This window comes from Pocillopora verrucosa, chromosome 4, assembly GCF_036669915.1.
Source record: "Pocillopora verrucosa isolate sample1 chromosome 4, ASM3666991v2, whole genome shotgun sequence".
NCBI lineage: Eukaryota > Metazoa > Cnidaria > Anthozoa > Scleractinia > Pocilloporidae > Pocillopora > Pocillopora verrucosa.
Genome location: NC_089315.1, coordinates 17474477 through 17493624, shown reverse-complemented (window position 1 = coordinate 17493624; position 19148 = coordinate 17474477). Strand labels below are relative to the sequence as shown.

The window sequence follows — 19148 nt, the reverse complement described above, 5'->3', positions numbered from 1 at the left end:
TGTCAAATGTTACTTCCGCTTTCCTTCACTGAAGGAGAGACCCTGGGGATGAGACGTGATGAAGACAGGATTTTTCATAATATTTTTTTAAAGAAAATTTATTGCAAGAAGAATTCGTGGCAAGGAAATTACCAAATTTTCATACTTACCTTCTTTTCCTGGATAAAAGTCGTGTTATTTTCGTGTTCATATCACCCGATCCGCCACTTTTACTGGCGTCCTGACATTGTTAGGATTGTCACAGTGTATGAGAGCGACTTAACATGCATATCAGAAAAGCACACCATTGCTAGATGAAAACGATGATGTAATTGGACGGTTGCTTGTAATCGGACGCCTGTAATTCTTAGACATTTACATCAGCCAATCACACTAAGAACATACAAATAGGTCCACCAATCACAGAATTGATTTCACAAACCATAACAACAACTTACCATCTGGAGCTGGGGGTTTCCGAAAAATGGAGGAAAAAAAGAAATACGAAAAGGAGAAGGAAAAGGAGATTGTAATGGCTGAGTGCAGTGTTCAAAAAATGCTATTACAAGTTCTTCTTTCAATAAATAGATGGGTTTTCGCGGAAATTGTAATAATTGTAATTAAATGGTAACATAACGTTTTGTCGTCCAATTCAGTCATTAAGCTTACTCGTGATTGACAAATCGAACTCCCGCTTTGCGGATGTCCCATTTTTTTAAATGCTCGCACGAGTTACAGACTCCACCCGATCTTATTACCATTATTTATCGACTGGAACCAGCTGAAACACACAGGAACCCTTTTGTTAAACGCATCATGTGATAAGACCGTATCAAAAGTTGTCTCGTTGCTCAATAAAACTCAAAGGTCTTCGGCCTCTGTTGTAAACTCTTCAAGCTGAGCACTGTAAATATATTTAGTGTTCAACACTTTTGATTTTAAAATTTACGGTCAAAGCTGATGGAGTGCCGTGTACTAGCTTGGTGGATCTTCATTCTTGTGCTTGTCTGCATTACGACTGAAGCATCGCACTTCCGACACGGCAGTATAATGTGGGCTCCAGATAATTCTAACAGCAATAAGGTATGGTAATTTTTGTAAAAGAATCTCTACGAAGCCTCAAAAAGTTGGCGATCCTCTACTATATAGTTACCCAATTTAATCACGTTGAGTTGTATGGAAGTCTGTATGCTCTTGGAATTTGTGAAAATCTTTCCTAATTCCACCTTAAGGCGATTTTTGAGAATTAATTTGCATGTTTTTCTTAGCATTCTTAAAAGCCATTCAGCTTTGCCTTAACTTAAGAGAAAACGAACCTGAAATAATTTCTTTCTTGAGTGGAAAAAGAAAAAAGAGGCAATAGTTGAATGACGATAGCTAAATTGTTTACCCCACACAAATTGCAATCGAGTAACTTGAATTTTTAGGTGAAATTAAGTTTCAAGATGGAAATATAGAGAGATTCGGAAATATGTACGTGAAAGCAAAGTTCACAAACTAGTTGCCTTTTGCATTTGCAAGATAAAACTCCTTTTCGGTAAATGATGCGCAATTATCAAGGTAGAAAAATGAAATACAAAAGATAGAACTTTAGTCCAGATTCCCGAGATATCACCAAAAATTCTCTCCTACAGCCTCGATGCATTTCCTTTTAAACTAAGAAGCTGATAAAAAGTTGTGTTTGTTAAGGCAACGCCCTTAATCTGATACGTTTTTGCAGTCTTATAAACCTTTTGTTAGATAATGGATAACGTATTGAGGGTGTCGAGAAGAAAAAAAAAAGGCTAATGAAACGAAGGTCACTTTGTAAGAATTATTCAAAAAGCTGCTCTCAGAGTTTTAGAAAACTTTATATGGCGAGGTAACATCAGGTTAAAGGCAACCCTTTACACTGTTGTAAGGTATGTAAATGTTAGGTGTTCCTATCATGTCGCAGCATATTTATCACGAGCTTATCATGCTAGTCATGTGCTTCCATTGTTTGAATAGTTTGAAAGTCCAAGGTCGGTCAGAGCTTGGCCCTTTTAGTATGTTCCTAATTAGAGGTGTTTTGGCTATCTTTTATCTATTTGTATTTAAAAACAAAAAAAAAGAATACATTGTAAAAAAAAAGTGTTTCCGTCGAATATCATGCACGTTTTAATTTCTCCGAGATCTGGCGAGCAGTCATGATGCAAAGAGGAAAAACATTTTTGGGTGTCTGGCGTAACAGGCTTGTAATATAACTCTAAAAAAACGTACCACCATAAGCCTTGATACAGTCGTTGTGAAAACAGTCATAAACTTTAGTTTAAGTGTTTTGGCTAAGTATAAAAAGAACGAAATGAACTTAAACATTTGCAAATGATATATTCTGACCAAAGTGGGCTGTGTCCCACATTAGGAGATTTTACGTCCCAGAATCAGTTCAGAAGGCAATTCGTTGATTTTCTTCGCAAAAGTTCTACTCCTCGCTGGTAAATTTCGATACATGCGTGAAGTAGGAGACTTCGAGAAACATAATTTCCCAAATTTAAGAGTGGTTTGCACACTTAACCCTCTCGCATCGTTAGAGGCAGGATCTAAGATTGATACATAAACCGCGAGAGTTGAGTCCTTACGAAGATTTGCCAGTTTGGAATAAGTAAAGATATCTCTAAAGGGCAAAAATGTTTTTCTTCTTTCACAGGTTCAAACAAACAAATGTTTTTATTACAACAAAAATTTTTTATGTACTTTAAGGAAGTTGGACTGCTTCAATTTTCGACGCGCCATACGTGAGCGGGGTCAACTGTCTTCTCGAAATGCTTAATTAACGCTCATTTTAGAGCGGCACCGGGCTTTATTCACTGTGTGCCAACTTTCCCTTTCTATTATTTTGTAGAGACCAAAAATCATTACCTATACTTTAGTTCTTAATCGCGACATCAAGCAGAATCAAAATAGTACTCTAAACTCGCTACCATTATGAAAACTGACCGAGATGACCCTCGTGACAGGAATTAAGGGAATTTAAAACTTAAAAACGGAACTCAATCTTGCCATTGCTGTTAGTGCCGTGCTTAAAATACTGAACTTCGCAATTTGCGCGATTATATCGGTAACTTATGGGTACACAATACATACATGTGTGACCTACCTACTATACTTGGTCGTGCGGGCTAAGTAAGTTTTTTTCGAACTCCAATGCAACTTATTACTGAAACGAAACTAAAAAAAATGTTGAGATAAAAATCGGGTTCGAAATTGACATTTAAATGTATATTATATAAGGCAATGATAGCCGAGACTAGATTGTTTTCATTTGGAGAATCGACGGGGGGGTGTTCTTCGATACGAGACGCATATCAAGATAAAATGCCATCAGTTTGGCAAAAATGAAGGCAAACTGCCAATTGCAGTAGGGAATAATTCTTTGCTGAAAGACAATAGTTGATTTATCAATCACCACACTGAACAAATTGATTCTCATGGATGGTAAGATGATCTTTATCGTGGTTAGAATTTATAAAGTTGACTAACAAGCGGCCTTTTGCACAAGCATAATTACACACAATATGCACCGGATATGCAATCTGCGTTTATCGTGAATAGTGACCAGGAAAAGATATCATATCAGGATAAAATAAAAAGAACCTTAATGAAATAAAATTTCACAGAATAGGAATTATAACGTGCGTTCTACGTCTGTTATTAGCTTGTTTTTTCATGTGCTTCAAATGTCTGAATTGGTTACATATGTACATGCATATTTGATTTGAATTTAAAAATAAAGGTCATGTAGTTAAAAAAATTAATTTCCCAAGCAAGGGCGCCACAATTACATTCTTTTGAACCAAAAAAAACTGGAGCCGACTTCTTCAAAGCTGATTTCGTATATTTAAGAAAATTAATACAGCAGAGGGAGGAATTAGGAAAATATCAATTTATTACTACGTGTTATAACAATTATCTGACTGGTTTAGAAGTGACTTGCCTGTACAAAATCGTGAAATCAATGACTTTTCACACAGTTCTTCCAATTCATGAACCAGTGAAATAATATTTTTTCCCTGTGTGCTTTAAATGTTTCTTCATCTTTATCTTAAAACGCCTCTTTTTCAAATAATTTCAATCGAAATGTTTTCCCACAGTTTCACTGAATCGAATTCAAGGAGATGATGGCAATTTTTGAGAATTGTTTATCACTTATCAATAATTTTGAGCTCGAGATAAAGTAACTACATATCAAATAGTTAGCTCACCATTCGATTCCTATGCCGTAAAATTGATCTCTATTGATGAGAACTGGATCATTTTAACCCACCATTGCAAAACATTATTTCACGCAGTGACGTAGTGACGTCTGTCGTTTTTCGGAGAAAATTACGAAATTGAAGATGATGTCGCACATTTTATAAATATCAATTCCCCTTCCTCACCTTCCACCCCACCCCAAACTATGTGTCAGAGTGGGAGTGGTGCAAGTAAGCTTGGAACGTTCACAAACATTTGCTATTCCACCAATTGGATAAACACCCCAAGCCCATACTCAAGGAAGATAACTTCTACATGAATATGATTAAAATGACTCTTCGCAGGTTCACGGTTTATTTGGGGGGTTAGGAATAGAAGCAGATGAGAACGGATCAACTTTTGTAACAATGCACTTAATTTGAAAACGAAATATGGTGCATTCAAATATTGTAGAGGCTTGGCTCTTGGCTCTCTTAACAAAAAGATGATATCTACAAGGTGACATGTCATCGTCATTGGATTCCTTTTCCTAAAAATAAGTGAGCCACTCTTCTTAAGCAAATTGATGTACTTTCTTTCAACTGTGCGTGTTGTTCTTGCACTGGCAATTCATTTAAAATGGCTTGTGTCTGTAACATGAGAAGAAACCTTCACACCAGGTTGGGAAAGAAGGGGAGATTAGGGAAAGGGTAAGACACTGAAAGTTATTTCTTGAATGAAGAAGCTAAGATTATCTTAGTGCGTTCTTTTTTTAATTCCACATGATCATTACGGCATGTAGAATGTGCTATATAAGCTAATAAGTAATTATGAATATTATAATTATTATTATTATTAATATTGTTGGTAGTAGTAGTAGTAGTAGTAGAAGCAGTAGAGGATTTCTGGAAGAAAAGCTTTAAAAACTTATCATTGGCTCCATGATCTCCTAATTGGTTGCTCGTATGATGTTTTCCAAAGTTCAGTTTGATGTTATTTTGTCATTTTTTTTTGTGTTTGTTTGTTTGTTTTTATTATTTTAATGCCTGCAATAAGTCCATGCAGGTGTCTTTTTGAAAGAATGGTGCATGTATTAAATGGATATTCAGTGCCACTTTGCTATGTTTTCAGGCAACTACAATGACTCTATCCCCTTTCTGCTCGTAAATGATTTACTGAAATTCAATTAGACAAGTTGTCCTAGCGTAGGACAATGAAGGATGGTGGCACTCTGATAGCCTTATAACAAAGGCCGAACACTCTGCTAACACCTATTTATCGTTAATTTAGTTACAGTTTCGATTTCGCATCGGATGGAGACGATCGTACAGCGCTGATCTTTTCTGTGACCAGAGCACGATAAGCAGCAATCAGCTCATTTCTTTCGGAAGCTCATGGGATGCAACATGCACCAATTCTCCTAATCCTGTATGTGGGTCGACTGCCATCGGAAATACTAACTTCTACTGTACAGACTACAGCACCACCGAGGATTGGACAGTGGGTGAAAATAATTTCACGCATACTTTCAGTAACAGCGAAAAGGAATGGCATGTGAGGTATGTCCATGAGGGATTCCTATGCTTTCGACTCAAACTGAATATATCTCACGGAAGCCGATTAATGTTCTTCACGATTAACGAACATCTGATATATTTGTGTAGCAATTTTGCATAGCATGTGCATGGTAATGGATACTGATATTCAGAGGTACCAATGTAGTTTTGATCCATTTTTTAACAGTGTAAAAATCAAGAATAAACTTCACTATCACACCCTTTGAGGGTTGGCTGACCAAAAACAAAAACAAAATTTTAGTTATAAGTTCTCTTTGATTTAAGCTTTTCAGGTTGCTGTTGGATCGCTCTTAGTCATTATGGTGGTTCTACAAGTTGGAGAGTAGAAACTACCATTAACCTTTCGCCGCGATCAGATAATGGCAAAATTAATTCTTCCCCAGTAACAAGAAGCCCAGCCATTGTTCGATTTCCAGGAGGTTGCCGTCAGTCATTCAGAATTCCAGTTGAAGACCCGGATGGAGATACAGTGAAATGCCGTTTTGCGACTATTTCGGAGTCTCTTAGAGACAATACCAGTTTTCCATACGGTACACTGGATGAGGTAATTGATAACGAAAGTGACTTCAGGTTGAAAAAAATTAATCAAAAAATAAAAAAGCCGGTATCAGAAGGATTTTGGCTAAAACCATAAACTGAATTTTTCGAGAGACAACCTTACAGAAAATCAGATTTATTTAGTTAAAGGAAGGAGAACCTATCATCCGCCAGTTTCGATTTTAACGCAATGTGATAAGGGCAGCAATGCCCCTATCACATTTGATAATTGAAACAGCCCTCCGGTCAAAAGATTGAGAAGATCTGGAGCTTGTGCTGGAGCAAAGCTGGAGGTTTTTGAGAATTCGGCCCTGCAGGCGTTAAAGAGGGCTAAGTCTATAACTCCCAACAGTGATTGAAATATAATTTGTCCTTACAATATCAAGGTATTATCAAGCAAGTAAATGATGGTGGATAAACTCGTCGCCTGAAGCTTGTTACCTTGATATTACACCAGAATGGAAGTGTATCAGGACATTATATGAGAGAGTTTTAAATCGTATGTTGGTACTCTCACTAGCGTTATTTCTTAATATAAACTTTCCCTGGCAGACTCCTTGCGTTCTGACGTATAATGGATCACAACAAGCAGTTGGCGGAATTTATGCAGTGGCATTAACTTTAGAAGACTTTCCAGCGGGAACTACAAACTTTGGTAGCGTCACACCGTTCAGCGGTATCCCATTACAGTTTCTTGTCATGGTAATTGGTAACCATGCAGGTAATTGTCATAAAAAGCCTGTCTATACAGCATCTACCCCAAAAGACGGTGAATGTTCTGATGTCTCAATTGGCTCTGCATATATTGCAGTGATAGAAGTACAAGTTGCAGATCTCTCAAAGTCGTAAGTTTAGCGAACTAGAGTAGTTGCTTTGGAATGTTTTAGTTTTTAGTTTCAAAATTAAATTTTGACTCAGAGGACATATGTATATGAAGGTTCCGAACGAAAAAGTCTGTCAGAATTCTGGAACATTTTCGTGCCAGAACCCTCACATGCTAAAACAGCTCGCTAACTCGAGCTCGTAACGCCAGGGTCAATGAGAGAATGCTCGCAAGCTAAGAAGAAAGTGAAAAATAAGCTGTGATGCAAAGTCGCTTCGAACTCTGATTGAGGAGAACATTTTGGAAGAAATGAGGGCATAAAAACAAATTAACTTCTCCACATGACAGGACGGAAAATGCGTGCACTGTAAGTACCTCCCGTTGTCCCATACAAACCCTTAGAAAAGTTTTCTAAGGCTTTGTATGGGACAACGATAGGTACTTACAGTGCACGCATTTTCCGTCCTATCATGAAGTGGTACTTAAGTGAAAAACATTTTGTGAATTCAATGACTATGAGATTACCCCGCCATGGCTTACTGGTACGTAGGCATTGGTATTACGACGAAATGTCACTCTTCATGCCCGAACGGGAACTGAAAATACCTCAGTATCTAAGCTAATATCATGGACACAATATTTTATTTAATCCATTCATTTCAGCATTGTGGAAATAACTACTGCTTCTCCATCTGGAATGCAACTTACATCTTTACGCAATCAAGGACAAATCTATTACAGAAATGTCACCTGGTACCCACGTCAGTATCAAATTGGACAGCAGTTGTTCTGCTTTAAGGCAATAGACTCTGCTGGGTAAGAATTACAGGCGGTATGGACATCAATCCCGAGTATATTAATCCAGGCGGTTAACAGTTTTCAAATGTTAATCTCAAATCGTATAAAATTGAAATATTCCTTTTTTCGAATTGACAGGTGATTCGCGTTTTTCCAAGCTTCAGGCAGTTTGCTCGTTTTTAATTTGAATGCTATTTAACTCCTTGTGATATCTTCCTTTCCTCTGATCAGCTGCTGCTAATTTTCATCATTCATTTTTTCGTTTACTCTATTCACCCGTTACTCTCATTTTATGTATTTTTCACAGACTGGAAAGTGAGTGGCGATGTGTGACAATTCTTGTCGGCATGAGTAAGTATATACTCAATTCACATTGTGTGGCGTTAATATCGAATTTACATTAACGAGGACTCTGCCAGTTAGGTGAACACGATCACACATTGACTTGCATCGAATGGAAAAACATTGTGAAGCCTTTCGTTAAACTTAGAGGGAAATATAGTGGGAACTACGTCTTCCAAATTTTGACTTTATAGTGAACTTCACTCGAATAACGCCCTCTGAGTAACACTAAAATGTTCGAAAAAATTTGATATGGTCTCGACAGCAAATGCTACCAACATGATGACCCTTTAGTTTTTTTACTTATCAATGACTTTCCGTTCGGGGCAGTGAAGTCACTATAACCTAGGTATCATTCGTAAAAAAGTTTAGTCTTGGAAATCCTTTTGTTTCACGAATTCGACAGGAAGGCAAATTTTTATCATCAGAAACGTGTATTAAGAACTATCACTCAAAGTGTTGGTAAAAAGCGTAAAAAGAGGTTCAAACATAACAACTTTTTTTCAGGTAGTACTCCGCGAGTTATTTTAGCGAGTCGCAAACCCAAAGCACCAGTTAGTACATTTGGATCAGGTTATTCCAACTGGAGCGTTCAGTTTGACCGATTGGTAAGGTTCCATTATCAGTGTCTCACTGATAATGGATAATGGGTTAATTTGCGTGGTAACAAAACATGACGTTAGCAGTATACCGTTTTAGGTCAGGCTCTTTTCCAGTGAAACAGTCTGCATGCGGCAGATATTCATTTATCACTTTGAGCTGAATTGATCGGTCAATGTGCTCACTTTCGAGCGCTCATTTACACATCCTTCATTTCACGCTTTCGGCCAGTTCATAGCCCAAAACACAGGCTATATGTTTTTATGTAATTGGCACATTTTGAGTTCTTTTCATCCATGATTCACGAGTGAGGAGACGGCTACCCTGGGTTACTCAGAAATGGTTTTGTCTGTTTATTGCAAAAAACAAATAGATCCCTATTTTCCCTGCATCCTTTTAGTTGTCCATAATCTATCAATCACTTTTCTGGACAGGCACAAGACAGCGCATAATTAAGTCAATAAAATTTACGATTGGGTTAGAGAAAATGACACAGAAGTAAGAACGCACGTCCCCGAGAGCTGCTGCTCAGGTTCCTTGCGGAGCCTGACGCCACTTGTGAGATGAATTTTTCGGTGGTTCTCGTCCTTTTTCCAAAAGTTCTCCCAGGTTCTCCAGTTTTTTTGCCTCCAAAAAAAAATGTTCGAATTTCCAGTCGGTGTTCTGTGAGCAGTGGAAGAAGACACATTTACTCCTTCCGGAAATGACACAGCTGGATTTCATTTTTCTCTCTAATTTAATTACTGCAATCTGTAAAGGTTTATACTTTGCAAATTTTCCAACAGATCAAAAAACCTCGAGCATCGTCTTACATAAGACTCGTCTTGCTGCCCAGTCGACAAACAGTCTACAAAGTGGACGCACTCTCTCAAAACGTGACAATTGGTAGTAATTCAACCACACTGCGTTTTTTGATTCCCCTTCCTGTGTTGAGCATGGAAGGGTTATATGCAATCTTAATGGATAAAGGAGTAGTGGTTGGAGAGGGCTGTTCATCTGGTGGCACTTTCACACCCGGAATATCATCCTCGAGCGCTTGGAGATTCTATGTACGTGGTGTATGTCGCTTCGGATATTCGCTTAGTTTGCCAGACTTTCGTAGCTGTGTAGGTAAGCTGATGGCACTTTCACATTTTCTTCATAAATTCTTTAATATGACTTATGTATATCCGACGTTACTTTCTTCGTGTAAATGTTTCAATACATTAATACTCATGTTGTTAGCCCAGAACCCTTCGTGAACAATGCAAAATGCCCTGAAAATCCGTTATCTTCCTCAAATAAGTATATTTGATAGTGAAAAAAATAGAAGAGTCACCTTGGAACATAAGAGTTATATCAAGTATTTAGGTGTTTTGATCGATGAAAATCTTTCTTGGAAAAACCATTTGGACTGTGTTATCACTAAAATAAGTAAGACCATAGAAATGATTGCTAAGCTGAGACACTTTGTTCCATCATCTGTACTCACAAATACTTATAAATCCTTAATTTTACCTTATTTAACTTATGGACTCGTTGCTGGGTCAAAGGAATATCTTGTAATATGTAAGAAAATGAAAAATAAAAGTGTAAAGTGTAAAAGGAAAAAATAATAATAATAAAAAGTGTGAAAGAACTCTAACAATTTATACCACAGGCATATATTACACATCCCATAAGTATTTCATTCATATGCCCATCCCATCAATCCATCCTTACGTCCCTACATGTCATTCACAAAGTGGTTGCCCAGCTAATCAATCAGATATTCTTTTTCTTTCAGATGTAAATGAATGTGCCTACGCAAGCTCCTATGGTGAGTTGCTACATCTTTCCCCGCAAAATAAACCGTTCTCTATGTAGTCGTCTGAAATCGAGATGAAGCTTTTAAGAGAAATCAGAGTTTTGTGCTCTGTTAGCTCTGTTTCTTTATTTCGATTTTCACACGCTCGATTGTACTTTACGGTGACTTTTAACAATGGTGAAATCGTGAAATACTCAGAATTCCAAGACACAACGCATTCTTTTTTTTTGGCTAATTCATTCCCATAGGGAAGTCTAAAACTCATCATCTTTGAAGTTTACAAAGCAGGACCTGGCTTTAAAAAGTCACAGAAAGGAAGTCGTTTTTTTTATGCACAATCTGTCAAAAGAACACACCCTATTTTGCATCTCCTTCAGTTTAACCGCGCAAAATCAGTTGCATGAACTTGCACCAGTAGACAGTGGAAAGCTACTCCGCTTAAATTTTGTATTTGTCGTTTAACGCTTAAAAAGCGTTTTAATCCTTGAACTAACTATTTTAACTTTCCTCTTCAGTGCATTCGAATGCTTCAGCCCGGTCAAAAATCTTTCCAGAGTTCATATTACCAGCAGGTTGTGATCAAGTCTGTCGCAACACTAAGGGAAATTACAGTTGTTCTTGTGCAAGCGGATATCAACTGCAGTCGAATGGAAAATCTTGTAAAGGCAAGAAACAAAATAAGTTGGACAAATCCTGTTCCCGTATTTAAAATGCTTTTTTTCGGCAAATAAACTAACAATTTACTCGATTGTAACACTCATCTATATGATTCATAAATTGTTAGTATTAAATTTTCTGAATAAAAAGGAGTTAGATTAAATAAAGCGAATTAAAAGTTTCATTTTCTGCCATTCTTTGCATATGATCGAGGCAGTTCGAGCCACCAGTAGTTATACCGGCTTCCTTGTGAAAAGAAGCCAACACTACTGTTCGAACAACTTATTCTCTTTGGACGCGATACGAATCCATCTCATGTTAACCCCCACTGTCAATCAAGTTCCCTGGGAATGCTGATATCCATTCAGTTGCAATTCCTTGGTAAAGAGGGGCACTAAGTCCGAAATTCCTCGGCACAAGAACAGCAACAGACTCGCATTCAGCCCCCAATCAAGGCTCGCATCCCTCGCGAACCTCTCGCGTGGGGTCCCATGCGTTTACCACTTGCCTACCCAAACTCCATTAAACTCTGTCTGTACACTGTAAAAAGCTTCGTTGGTCCTATTTGGGTATTATTTATTTTCTTAAATCGAGTTGTTCATGTGTCAACTCCATTTTAGATATCAACGAATGTTCTATCAATAATGGCGGCTGCAGTCATCATTGCTTCAACATCCCTGGAACATTTTACTGCGGATGTCCAAATGGATTAACGATGGGGATAAACAATATGACTTGTGTTGGTAAGAAATGACTGATGTCTGTTTGCTTTTTTTTTTTCTTTCTGAAAAAATGTTTCTCTGATCATTTGTCACCAGCTGATTATTTTTTTCAGTTCTTTTTTTTTCTTCAGTCTACCCTTTGATCGCCAGTAACATAAAGATTTTAAAACAAGTTTCTTCAAATTATTCCTTAAAACTTTTTGATTTTAGACCAAACCGCAAGTGTCTCGTGCGGGCAGAACAAAATGACGGTTTATTTGGAAAAGCGAAGATTCCACTACTTTAAAGCCAAACAACTACACTTGCGCTATCCTTCATGTAAAGGCACCGAGAACGCCACCCACTTCTTGATCAGCACGTCTTTAGATAGTTGCGGGACGCTGCGGAACGAAACCGAAGATTTTCTCATCTTTTCGAACGAGGTGCATGCAGCAGCTCTGATCATTGATAATGTGGTTACTCGTTCACATGATATAAAACTGCCATTTTACTGCCGATACTCCCGAAAGAAGCTACTGAGCCTTGCCTTCACACCTCGGAGGATTTACGTCGGGAATGAAAGTAACTCAGATGAAACGAAATAGATAAGTTTATTTAGACGTTGATGTCTTAGTCAGGGTTAGTTGGTTAAGGTTTAAGTGGGACTTATTTTGGTCCAATCAAAACTAGAACAAAATTCTTGAACGTGATTGGTTAACACCAGCCCGATTTGTATAGGTAACAGCATGATTACGAGTGCAATTTGGTGTTAGCAAGCACGTGTAAATTTTGCAAAGACAAGTCTTTGAAAAATTTATAAGTGCTTATGAACAACAAATTGCACTCCAAATCATGTTATTTGTTAATAATTTACATGAAGACGGACGAAATTTTGGCAGCGCGCACGCTATTTGTAATTTGCACTCGTGTTACATTTTTGTCTTTGTACTCATGTTACATGAAAAATACACTCGTTTTCAGCCAATCAGACGTGCGTAATAGGAGTACAAGTCATGCTTGTAATTGCACAGTGTAATAAGACATTTGACACATCATGCCTGCTGGTAGGTGGACAGTACGCGTCATATGCGCGCCCTGTTAGCGCGCATTTTATAGAGTTTTTTTTTTGTGAAAACGTATGAGTGATGCCTGTTTTCTTTCTCTAATTTTGTCATAGTTTTGATTAATTGGTAAAATAACTTCGTGTCATCCAATTCTGTCTTTAGTCATACTCATGATCAACTAATCAGAATCCCGCTTCGAGGTCGCCCGATTTTGTCAATTACTCGTACGATTACAGACCGAATTGGTCTCCATTCAGTGCTATTACTATTATAAATTGGCATGAAACACAAAACGGAACCGGACGAAATGTAGGTAAATTACAAATAATATCCCTCGGAATTTCATCAGGCTTCCCTGCAAGTTTGCCGGTACCCGTTTGTATTCCTGGGTGGAGGAGGAGCACTGAAGTAGTTAGGTGTCTTGCCTCGCAATATTGTATTGACAGAACGAGGGCTGATTATCAGACCTTTCTATCCGGTTTCTAGACATTAGACTACCACGTCTTCCACAAATGCCAACTATCTCGGGGTACTAAAGTAGATGCAGATAAAGTTATTTTCGATGGAGTGTCGCCAGGCCAAGAGGTGGCATTTGTATTTGAAACCAGTGACAGAGAGAAGCAAAGGAAAACCATTAAAACTAGGATGAATTTCGACACTCAATTGAGAATTTCTCCTTGAGGTGAAGTGCTCAAAATCTGAATGTTGGGTTTTTGCAAGATGCAATAGAGGATAGGAACCACGGCTATAGTCCAATTGAACTTGAGACCTCTGCAATTCTGGCTTGTTTGCATTCAGTGCGGTCGGATGAACAATTAACCATACGGACGCTCTATTTGACCGCATGTAGTGATCAAAAAAAGAAAGAATTTTACTTGATTCTCTTTTTCCTGCTTTTTCCTCATTTTTTTTAGCGGGATATGGTACCTTCACCTTCAAGATGGACTTTTATAAGAGTTCTTTGTTTGCCACGCCCTATACAACGCAGGACTACCCTCTAACGGTCGATCTTAATGAATATGTTTATTTACGTTACAGTGTGGCGTCCTCAGCTGACCTGGTCATTATGGCTGAGAATTGTAAGGCTACTAAAGACGCAAGCTTTTATTCTTGGCCACAATACACCTTTCTTCAAAACGGGTTAGTTTATCATTGTGCCGTGATCAAGCATAGCCAGTAACTGATCTAATACATTTAGCTAAGCTAAGACTGCAGAAAACGCCTTGTCTTCTTTGTGATTTTCAGGCGCGCGGAGATGAGCGGGGGGCGAGCGCGAGGGGCGAGAAATCCGTGGGAGGCGAGAAATCCTGAGGGGAGTTCGTCGCGCACTACCTTCCGCTTGCCTTGTTGTGCAAGCTCGATGACATTTGTTGCCTCCTGTAATTTGAATCATTTTACTTGATTACATTGTTGAAACAAGATATTAAAAGCTGTGATAAGGACCGTCTATTTGGTGTCAACAGTTACTAAAAAGGCCTTAACAGTCATAACAGTCTCAATGATAGGGCCATCTTTCTCTCTGAATTAGTTTAAATTGATGCTCCAATATTTACACGGATATCCATTTAATTCATTCGATCTTGTTTTAATTATTGTCTTTAACTATAAGATGCCCCAAAGATTCAACGCTTGACTACAGTTATGATCCAGCCCGACAATACCAACAGTTTAAAATCAAAACTCTCCGATTTTGGAACGACTATGGCACTGTGTACTTCCATTGTGAATTGCTGGCCTGTCACCGGAATTCTCCTAATTCCAGGTTGGTTTCAGAGATTTCAGTTGCATTGCAAACAAGCGAAGTCGGAAAAATGACCCTGTATTAAAATTCTAGAGAGTTGGTTTATTTTGTTAGACTGCCAGGTGTCGCCAAATGTGTCATTCCATTTTCCATTTTTTTTAAAGCAATGGAGGATCAGTAGTATTGCTATGCCACCTGCATGGGGTACTAACTAGTATTTCGGACCCACTTACCCGTAGCGGCTAAAGCCCCTTGATCAAGGTAGACAATGCAAAAAGAGGACGAATCAATGCGCCTACTAGGTCTTGAACCTGGACCCTTCGTTCTGGAGTACACGGCAAATAATTACCATAAACCACGCCGTCTACGTATCACGATTATGAACACAAGAAATTTTTTCGTCTTTTCGCGAAAGTCAACGTTAAAAGTCCGGAAACTCGGACCTTCGAGCTTCGATACTCTACCACTGAGCCCTAAAGACCCCAGGTGAGCAAGGGCATTGCTAGGTTCATTTTAACAATTATATTCGACATCGATGGTTTCCACGACTTTCAGAGAGAAATGAAAAAATGGAAAAACGGGTCACGCTTTTTCGCGTTTTGGCTCATTGTATCATGATCAGCGACTGTTAGAAAGGGAATGTATTCTCGATCATTAGCCTGTATTTCTCGTCCATGTCACAGTCCTTTGTAACTCAAAACCCAACTGACTTTTTGCAGATGTAGTAAAGGCTGTATAAAGAACAAGAGAAAGAGGAGAGACATAGTACGAGATGGGACAGAGCAAGAAGAAAGCACAAACAAAGTCATTCTGACAGGTGGACCTGTATTGTTCGAGGGGGCCAAAGAAGAAGAATCCAAAGGTAGGTTTTAGAAATAAGCATTCGTTTATGTCGCGTGTCTGTACATCGAAACGTTATGGTTGTTTTGATAAACTTTTTTGTCTTCATTTGTAAACAGCCTGACCCCTTCACCCCTCTGTAACCATTTTTTTCAAAGGATGACTCTTGACCAAAACTCTATTCCTAGAGCTCTCGATTCTCGGCGCTGACCGAAACTTTCACTGTTCTGAGGCTACGACGTAAGTATTCTTCGAGGAATGTAACTAATTCTTGTTTGTCTTTGCAGAGCCCAAGCAGGGTATGCATACAGCTCTGATCGGTGGTGTAGCAGGCGCTGGAGTATTTGGACTGTTTGCAGTTGTAGCTCTGGCTGTTTTGTTTGTCAAGTATCGCAGGACGCAACGGTTTCCGAACAGCAACAAAGACGAGCCAGCGGGACAAAACAATGCTGCTTACATGCCGGAGGATGATGTGATCGCAATGGGAGGCAATAATTAAGTCGAATTTCGCTTAAAAACACTGGTGTTGATATATTTCTTCTTCAAAACGTCGGCATTGAGATTTATCTCTTGTTTGTTTCTCTTACGGAGGGTCTATCTTTATTTTCATGTTTTTATGTTATAGAGCGCCATGCCTTTAGAATCATCTTCACAGATTTTTTTTTCGGAATGCATCTTGAAATGTCTCTACTAGTTTTGCAGTACATATTGGTTGGCACCTGGTTGCATATGTAAAGCTCATATACATTTACTTATCTACACTATCAAACATAACTTTTAACGGTTTCAATTATAGCGTGTGTTATTTGTTAGCTTGGTGAAATAATAAAATTCCACACCAGCATTGTGTAAAAACTTCATCACTTTAACAAGTATACTCCAGATATGATAAGCTTTCCCCCGCCATTAAAAAGTAAATATACAACTTGCCACCTTTTTGGATTCCATGCTGTGACCTAGCCGTTCGAAAACTAATTTCAAACCTTTGAAAATTCAAAAACGGAGGAAAAAATGTAAGAAAAGGTTCATTTTCGTTTTTTATGGCAAACCAGAGAAGTGGAATGCTTGAATTTATTACAATCACTTTGCCGTGTTTTTGGTTTTCTTTCTCTTATTCCATTTTCTCGGCGTTTTCACAATTCATGTACGATTCATGTGCACTTGAAAACAGGGAAACATAAGTGCAGCGCTTTTACCTCTCAAATTTAAATGATGAAATATAAGATAATAACTGCGTAGTCTAGTGGAGACATCAATTTTGTTTTTATTAGTTTGCCTTCCTTATCCTGAGCTACGCTTTTTTCCGCAGAAAGACAATTTGTAATGTGTTTTTTTGGGCAAGATACTAATGCAGTACCCAATTAAAGGCATAGCGCAATATCTTGTTTCTTATCAACATTCTGATGCGCAATAAATGCTCCAATCTCACGACTTAAGATAAAGAGTAATGATTAAGGTGTATTCACAATTTGTAAAATTAAACTACCCAGTATGGAATTCTCTGATAGCCTCATTTCGAATCCTAGATAACGATCTGGACGGTCCAACTGAGTTGTCATTACTATTGATCGTTAATACAATTGACTACAAAAACGTTTTTCCACGCTTAAGCATTAATTCTAAATGAAAGCTTCATGTACATATAGTAGACCCATCTAAATATACGAATTTCAATTCTCGAGATATTTGACCTCTTGCAACAGGCGTGAAACAAAATCTGTGGAAAGCGATGAATGACGGAAACTTTCCAAGTTTTCCAGAAGAAAAGAATCATTCAATTCTTGTTAAATTTTTCGATGATTATAACATTGTTTGGCGCAAAGGATGAGGAAAGTAAATCACTCGTTACATAAAAAATACTTATTTGCTAACATTGCCCATAATACCATACGATCTCTTCATTGATGGCTCCTTTATTTTCGGTAGCAGAACATTTTGCAAACGGGTTGGTAACCACGACGAGCAACAAAAAAGTTTTTAACAATGGCATGTACGGTAAAATTGTAGAGGCCATAAAAGCTGAAAGACGTGAGACTCTGGTAATTAAAATACTGAATTTACCTTTGCGAATCCGATAGAGGAGATTCAGCTGAGTGAATACAACTGGAATACGTCAGGCGTTGAGATGACCATGATTAGAAACCAATTACTCAAATAAATTTTTTGTGGTTTCCACTCGGAGGGTTTTTGGAGTGTTAAATGAGACTGTGCATGTTTTGCTTTGTCAAACACAAGATCCCGCAAGGCGAATAGGCTTCAACACTCCAATGGTTATGATAATACATTCGACTTTCATAATTTTGACAAACTAATCATGAGATGTGAACTCACAACACGATGTTATGGCACATGTTATTCGCTGAATTGCAATCTGTTTTAAAACATAGGTCTATCTCAGAATGGAACGTTTCCTGAAAGTCTTCCTCGTTCCAAATATTTTGCGCAACGTACATCACAGCTCTGTGCGGTTTTCAGACAAATGTTGCAGGTATGTAGCTGACCACAATCATGTGGTTTATACCAAGCACCGTGGTTGATGGGCGTTCCGTTTAGTTCCCTCTGATGTTGAAGAAAATGCAAAATAAAATGAGGAAATGAAGGTACTCAAATGAATAACTTTTGAGCGTGGGAGTCCGAATTGTGAAACATTTAGTTGAATAATAACTTCTAAAACTGCTCTTTAACTACAACTTGATAATCGACTGAGAAGTTGACAATCAGCAAGGAAGGAAAAGTGGGCCTAATCCCTTAGTGCACAGACTGAAGGCACACTGGCAAAGCAACTTTCATCAGAATGTTTTCGTTAAGTCCTGAGTATAAACGTAAAATTTCGCCCAAAGTAGTCACTGCGCCTTCACTGTTTCCTTTTAGAGTTGAGCATTTGCTGAAAGGCGCTTAGGAGAGAGCCCATTTTTGGACCAAATTCAGGACAATGGAAAAAATTGTTTCTGGACTTACATTTTACTATTTAATAATAGAACGCGAAAAGTAAACTGAATGACTTTTATGTTTTTAAAACTTTAGTACATTCCATATATAGAAATTTTTCCCAATTAAAATACACCATTGGGGTTGGTAAAAATTGCGGGAAAAGAGACGCGTCAATAAATACAGATTGGCGCCAAAATTCTCGCCTTTCAAACAAATGTTTCATCTTGAATCAAGGCAAACTCAACATGTGTTGTGAGATGATCATAAGAGAAGCGCTCCTCTTATGTAAGTGGTAAACCTAGAAATGGATAACTCACTAAAATGGGTTCTTTTCATTGTGGAAGTAAGATGAGGTATTTCTATTGAGAACTTGACTTTTTTTTTTAATCTTAAGAGCGGTCGTTAATATTCTCATACAAACTTTTGTAATTTCGCCATGACTCTTATTTTGCAAGACCGATCATCTCACAGCTGGAGCTTGGTATTTTTATTGGGAATTCGACTGTATTTTTTTATCACCTGAGAGAGGTCGCAAATATTCCTTTACAAAGTCTTAAAATTTCGCCATGACTCTTAAT

The 19148-nt window shown here is 38.0% G+C and overlaps 1 protein-coding gene across 2 annotated transcripts; it reads left to right on the top strand.

Annotated features, from left to right (window-relative positions):
• The first annotated feature begins 868 nt into the window (after nucleotides 1-868).
• On the top strand, nucleotides 869-16470 carry LOC131780656 (uncharacterized). Of its 2 annotated transcripts, none has more exons than XR_010717285.1 (16): nucleotides 869-1062; nucleotides 5464-5732; nucleotides 6015-6294; nucleotides 6840-7132; nucleotides 7774-7926; nucleotides 8216-8259; nucleotides 8758-8858; nucleotides 9636-9960; nucleotides 10616-10648; nucleotides 11152-11301; nucleotides 11914-12036; nucleotides 12226-12576; nucleotides 13973-14198; nucleotides 14668-14820; nucleotides 14964-15285; nucleotides 15519-15636. XR_010717285.1 is itself a non-coding variant. In XM_059097272.2 (16 exons), exons 1-16 carry the CDS (start codon nucleotides 940-942, stop codon nucleotides 16136-16138), a joined length of 2979 nt encoding a protein of 992 aa, XP_058953255.2. In that variant the 5' UTR covers nucleotides 869-939; the 3' UTR covers nucleotides 16139-16470. The 2 variants fall into 2 exon arrangements, 1 of the variants encoding a protein (XP_058953255.2); XM_059097272.2 differs by lacking the exon at nucleotides 14964-15285 and adding an exon at nucleotides 15927-16470 and having other exon boundaries at nucleotides 15519-15661.
• Nucleotides 16471-19148: the final 2678 nt, after the last annotated feature.